Below are 6,000 nucleotides of genomic sequence, written 5' to 3' on the forward strand. Positions count from 1 at the left end.
ATTTGCTTTTCTTTCTCCATGCATTATAGGCTATTTAGAAAATATCAGTAGGCAGACAAAAGAAATAATACTCAAAATAAGAATAATAACAAAGACAAACCAGGATTAATGTCTGTTCTAGTCCATTCTTCTTTCTAAACATATTCTTGGTTTGTCTATCTTTTTTCTGTATAATTATAGTCACTTTATGCACAGATATCTTGTACATGAGGAACTATATAAAATGATGTAAACTTCACAAGTTTTAAGAAAGGATATCTGATGGGAATTTATAATCATCATGTAAGGTTGGGTTTTTTGGTTTTTTTTTAAGTTTTTATTTATTTAAGTAATCTCTACACCCAACATGGGGCTCAAACTCACGACCCCGAGATCAAGAGTCACATGCTCTTCCGACTGAGTCAGCCAGGTGCCTCATGATACAAGTTTAAGACTCTGACTTCAGACATCATTAAATTTGGTGCCCTTATTTCGTATCTGAGGAGAGTGAAGTCCCTTGAAGAGCAGGGCGAGGGCAACTATCAGATTGCTCTTCCCTTCACTGCCCTGCACTGAGAAGCCATCTAGCACCCTTTACTTGAACAAGGCAGGGCATGAATAAAATCTGTTTTTTAGTTCATTTAACAAAATTAAATAAGCCCCATGCTATCTCCTTTCTTATATTTTCTCTTTAATAAGAAGAAAAGGAAGCCTGGTATTTGCATGTTTGATATGCTCATTTCAAAGTGAAATGAGAAGCAGGACTGCACTGCACAGTGGTTGAGAATGTAGACAGTAACACCATTTCATCACGTCCTCGTGAGGGTTATACCAGGCCATGGGGACAGAGTACTTAGCACAGTGCTTGACCTGTAATAAGCCCTTGATTAATACTTGCACATATAAAAAGTATGCATATAAAATGACTCAGTAAGCTATAAAGGCTTATTAGTATTATGTGATCCAATTGCTGAATTCCAAGACTAATTTTATAGTAAGTAGGATATTAACTCTGTTTTTTTAAACCTATAAATTATGGGCATGCCAATTGCTAATTAGAAACTTAATGGTTCATTAGATGAAATATATAAAAGTGAAAAGGCATTAAGAGTAAATAAAGGATTTCAGTCTATAGAGACTCTTAATGTGCATTCATACATACCAGCAGCAGAGAGAAAAAAACTTCTACAGTTTTTAGTCCTTCATACCATTCTACAGGATGCCAGATTAACTCTAAAAATTCAGTTGCGTGGTATCTTCTGGGGGAAGCGATCTTTCACTGCTTGTCTAAACCCAGCTTCAGTCTTGATACCAAGTGACACTTGGGAACACCAATTCTACAGGCTGATAAACTGCAGAGTTTCTACATGATAATTCACCTGATGAACAGTATCATCTAGGAGAGACAGCCAATGATCCTCAGTCCCCTTTCCCTTTGTTTCCATTAGAAATGTCCAGAAGGAAGACCGCACTCCCATGGCTGAAGAATACAATGAATATAAGCACATAAAGGCAAAACTAAGGCTCTTGGAGGTGCTCATCAGCAAGAGAGACACTGATTCCAAGTCCGTGTGAGGGGGGGCAGCCCCAGCCCGAGCAGAGGGGGCTGCTGAAGGTGCAGGCTGAACTTATCAGCTGCCTCCCCTAGTAAAGAGCAGCTCTGCACAAACTGGAAGGCAGCATGGAGCTGGACCTGCAGAGCATGTAGCCCTTCTGCCTCTGGGCCTTTGGGATCCGCTCCAGTTTCCAGCGCCGGCCTCAGAAACTGCCTGGATGGAAGAGGGCAACCTGCTTTGATTTAAGAATTTTGTAAGGGGAAGTCAAGATCCCACAGGCGCACGTAGACACTAGGGGAAGCTTCACTAACGCTGGCGGTGATGAATCACTACACGGAGAGACCCTCATCTACAGAGAATACACACTGTTCTTCCCTGGATGACTGAGAAACGTGTCTAACTGGGATACGACCCAGCTCAGGACTTCCCTCTGGAGAGCGAACTTGGTACGCAGGTCCGAGTTCTCTTTGCACCCAGTAAAGTGGGAACGTGCGTCGGAGCCCTGTTTGCTGCCTTGGCCATTCTCATGACCTTTCCCCACTCGCGCGAATTGTCCCCTTTCAGTTCTCAGGTAGATGGAAGCTGCGTCTGCCCAGCACGGCGGCGCAATCACCTGTTTGATGGTGTGTTGCTTCAAGACTTCCTCGGCTGACGAAGAATTTTGATTCTTGACCAGGACTGGATCATCTGCAGAGGACAGAGGGAATATAGCTATATTCATGCTGATTTTTAAATCAGGCAACAGGGTGAAGAGCCTGGAAAATTCCTTCCTGAACATGGATTGCACTTGATCAGTCTCAGATTTTCGCATCCAACACTAAGCAAGACCAGTATGCTATGGCATCCTGTTTGGGGCTTGGTTTCATTTTGGCTCTAGCCAAACATAAAGGATCTTGCTTAATTCTTAGCTTAAGTGTTGAGGATCATGAGAGAGAGAGAGAGAGCCTGTGTTCTAAGCCTTCTGAGTACTTACCAGAGTTTAAAGTTGTTTTTTTTTTTTAAAGTAAACCCGCACTAAATCCCCTCACTGAGAGGTAAATGTAGCCCTCGGAACTCAGTCCAAGGTGGTATCTAAATCACACTATTTTCAAGATCATGTATAAAAAGAAAAATAATGGTGTGGGGTCACTTAGGATTATTTTTTCAGAGACTGTGTCACAAAGCTGTCTATATTAGACCTTTTGGGAAGACCAGGGAATTTAAAACACCAAATCATTCATCTCTTTACTGTGCTGATATCCCCTTGTGATTTGTTGTTACTTTTTCACCTCTGTGTCTACATCGAGGAAAGTGAATTCTGTCTCTGCCTGTCCGTCCAAGGCCTATGTTGGCACCTCGTGGGGTGGAGCTTTGTGGGTTTGCGCTTTGTGGGATGCAGCTCAAGTGTCTGCACACCGGCCCCCGGCTGCCAAGAGAAAACATCTCGGCAGGCTCTGCCTTTTGAAGATACTGTCGCAGGATGAGCAAGAGAGCTAGGCTGCCCTCCCATAGGTTTTGAGAGTTGCCTTCTTAAAGGGTACCCTTTTGTTTGGTTTGATAAGAAGAGGAAAAGAAAGAGAACGTTAAACTCTACTGACCAGTTGCCAGTTTTGAAATGGGTTCTTGAGAAACTGGCCAGATTGGATTTCTAGCAGTGTTTTCCATGGCTCAAGTGAGGCAGAAGCTGTCAGTTGGAAATTGTTTTAAGTCGGGAGTCGGGGGAAAAGAATACCTTTAAGTTTGCTCTTAAAAATAATCATATAGAAGCATGAGCTGTGTGTTGGAAGTCCCCTGTGTTAATCCACACATTTAAAGACGGTACATAATCCTACAAATTTAAATGTACATGAATATATAGTTTGGTATTCTTTGCTCTACTGTTTACATTGCAGATCACTATAATTTCGAGGAGTTATATTATAAATAAAATGAAGCACTTTAGGATGTTTTCTATTTTTGAAATCTGAACATGAATCATTCACATGACCAAAAATTGTATTTTGTAAAAGAAATACATGTCTAGTCTGTCTTTTTTGAGTAATTATTCTCTTAAATAAGCTATAACATAAATCAAATCATTACCAGTTAACCTTTAAAGCACATCTGTTTAAGAGTATTGTCTTGAAAATACTAATATGCTACAGAATTTTAAAAGAAAAAATGCTGTATAAATGAGGAGCTACTAAATGTTTGAAATCTATTGTTTCTGCCAAAGGTAAATTAAGTAAAAGATTTATCCAGGACTCCCCATTCCAATTTGTATGATTGAATAAAAGAAAACACCAAGTTACAGTCGAATAAACTGCGTATGGAATGTCATGTTCTCCTTTGTAATTTCTCATCTATATTAACTTCACAGAATGGCGCCCAGATTAAGGGCGGAAAAGCCCTGTTTACACTCGATCCTATTTGAAGCCATGGCAGTAGGTTCCGGCGCTGCCAGAAATGCTGAGGCAAATTTGTTTCCACAGCAACCATTTCTGCAGCCCAGGGTCTTGGGGCCCTAGAGGCAGCATCTTAATTGGCTTCACACAGAATACTCTGGACTGGGGTTTTTCCTTTGCTCTCTTGGGAATGTGTGTGTGTTTATTAGCACACGCCAACAAAATAAATGCCAGGGGTTAGTTAATAACAATGATAAGTAAAGGTAAAGCATGAATAAACTTGATTGTATGACTGTAAGAATTAGAAATAGCAGAGGCTTGTAATTTTCACAAGCATTTGCTTTTTGTATGTTCAGTCTGGAGTAAACATTGAAATAGATGTTTATGTTCAGTCGGTATGGTATCATTACTGCATTTCATTTCTGAATCATTCAGTTTGAATTTTGCTTTTCAGACATGTATGTGCAAGGTTTAGGAGAAGGGCCTGCTTAGAAGTTTTTCAGACGGCTGATTTGTCTTGTACCTGTAGAAGCAAGCTTACACCACCTCGGTGATCTCCCTGAATTCAGGGGAAATTTCCATGGAAGGCCAAACCAAATTTCAAACTGGAGAACTGATTTTTTTTTTAATTGCTAGCTATAATGCATCGAGAGCTAAAAATTAGATTTTTTCCCTCTAGTTGCCAGTTTGAGGTCAAAAGCTAATTATTCATTGCCTAGGCGGGGATCAGCCACGTCTCTATTTGTAATGTTAGTGTAATTTTTGCTTCGTCTCCTTCTGATGCAATGCTTGCGTGGTGGCAGAAGAGGGCTGTTGCAGGGTGCGCCTGCTCCCAGGTGTGGCATTTCTAGCCGTGGACAAATGTCGCAAGGCTGTGTTGAAATCATAAATATTGTACTGAGCTGTCCTGAGGCGAGCAGTCTTGGAGCCCCTAAGGGCTGAGCATTTGTGAATGTGGTTGAGCGTGGAATTCCTAATAAGGTGACTATTTAGGTTTATAAAATAGGGGCCGCCGTGGTACCGATTACGTTGGTTCTTTCTGGAACTTCCTATTTCTCAGCAGACAGAACTGGGCCCAGTATACAGAAATGGTCAGATCTACAAGAAAAATCAGATTTCAGTTTGTTGATTAACCTTTTCAAAGAGATTAATCTGATAGTGAAGATGCCACTTTTCTTAACCTTACTACTTTTGATGGTATATTTACAGTCGAATGCCATAAACTGTCAATAGCCTTATGAAACATGGGCTGTAGTCTAAATTCTGTCTTGCATTCAAGAAGGATCTTCCCGACACACTGCTTCCTGGAGGGTTTTTTTCACCCCTCGGTGGGGAGAGGTGGTTTCTGCACCAAGACCAGCACCTCCTTTATGTTCTTTTCCTGTATCCACTTGGGTACATCAATAGGGAGAGACAAAACCGTACTCAAGTGTGAAGCTCGTATGTGTGGCGGAACTCACAATGTGCTTTCTTTCCTTTTATTCCCTTGCTTTTATTTTTTCTCCACTTGACCCTCAAAATGTACTGAAGAGTACGTTTTGTCATAAGACTAGCCAAACATATTTTCAGATGTTTATTCAGCTCGTGCCTCCTAACACTTCACATGGGCAGCGCGGCAAGCTCCCGACAAGAGTGACGTGTGTGGCAGGCATGGCGTGGTGGCGCTGGCCCATTGTGCCCCTGTGGGCATCTGCATTCCTCCCCTGTGATCCTTCATAATAGGAGTGTGGACGTCAGCTGAGATCATTACAGATCGACACAAACGTGTATGTAGAATGAAATATGCACATCTCCAAGTTCCTATGGCTGAGACGTTGCAGTTTTGTCTCCAGGGACTCTCATTCTGCCCGGAATCCGCCCTGTTGTGCTCATGCGCGTGGCTCGAGAAATCGAGAAGTTGGTGCGGCAGATCCGCTTCTCGGTCTGAAAGCACCCATACATACTGTCCTGAAAATCTCCAAGAGTAGATACAATTTCAGTTAATAATATGGGCCCAGAACAATGTTTACACGACATGTAAGCAGAACGTATTTGAAATTACAGTTGTCCTTTTTTAAAATGTAAACTGAATGAAAAATGTTGTGTACATTTCTGTACATGAC

At 41.5% G+C, this 6,000-nt stretch overlaps 1 protein-coding gene across 5 annotated transcripts in view; it reads left to right on the forward strand.

The window, feature by feature from the left end:
- FAM13A (family with sequence similarity 13 member A) overlaps window positions 1-3,833 on the forward strand; it is a 105,919-nt gene extending 102,086 nt beyond the window's left edge. For all 5 annotated transcript variants that reach the window (XM_081812160.1, XM_081812162.1, XM_031023849.2 and 2 more), the window contains one exon: window positions 1,428-3,833. In XM_081812160.1, coding sequence (XP_081668286.1) covers window positions 1,428-1,554 — 127 coding nt within the window. In that variant the 3' untranslated portion in view covers window positions 1,555-3,833. The remainder of the gene's footprint in view (window positions 1-1,427) is intronic.
- The last annotated feature ends 2,167 nt before the right edge of the window (window positions 3,834-6,000 follow it).

Source organism: Leptonychotes weddellii, chromosome 2 (genome assembly GCF_054177405.1).
Source record: "Leptonychotes weddellii isolate Sample4059 chromosome 2, ASM5417740v2, whole genome shotgun sequence".
Lineage (NCBI taxonomy): Eukaryota > Metazoa > Chordata > Mammalia > Carnivora > Phocidae > Leptonychotes > Leptonychotes weddellii.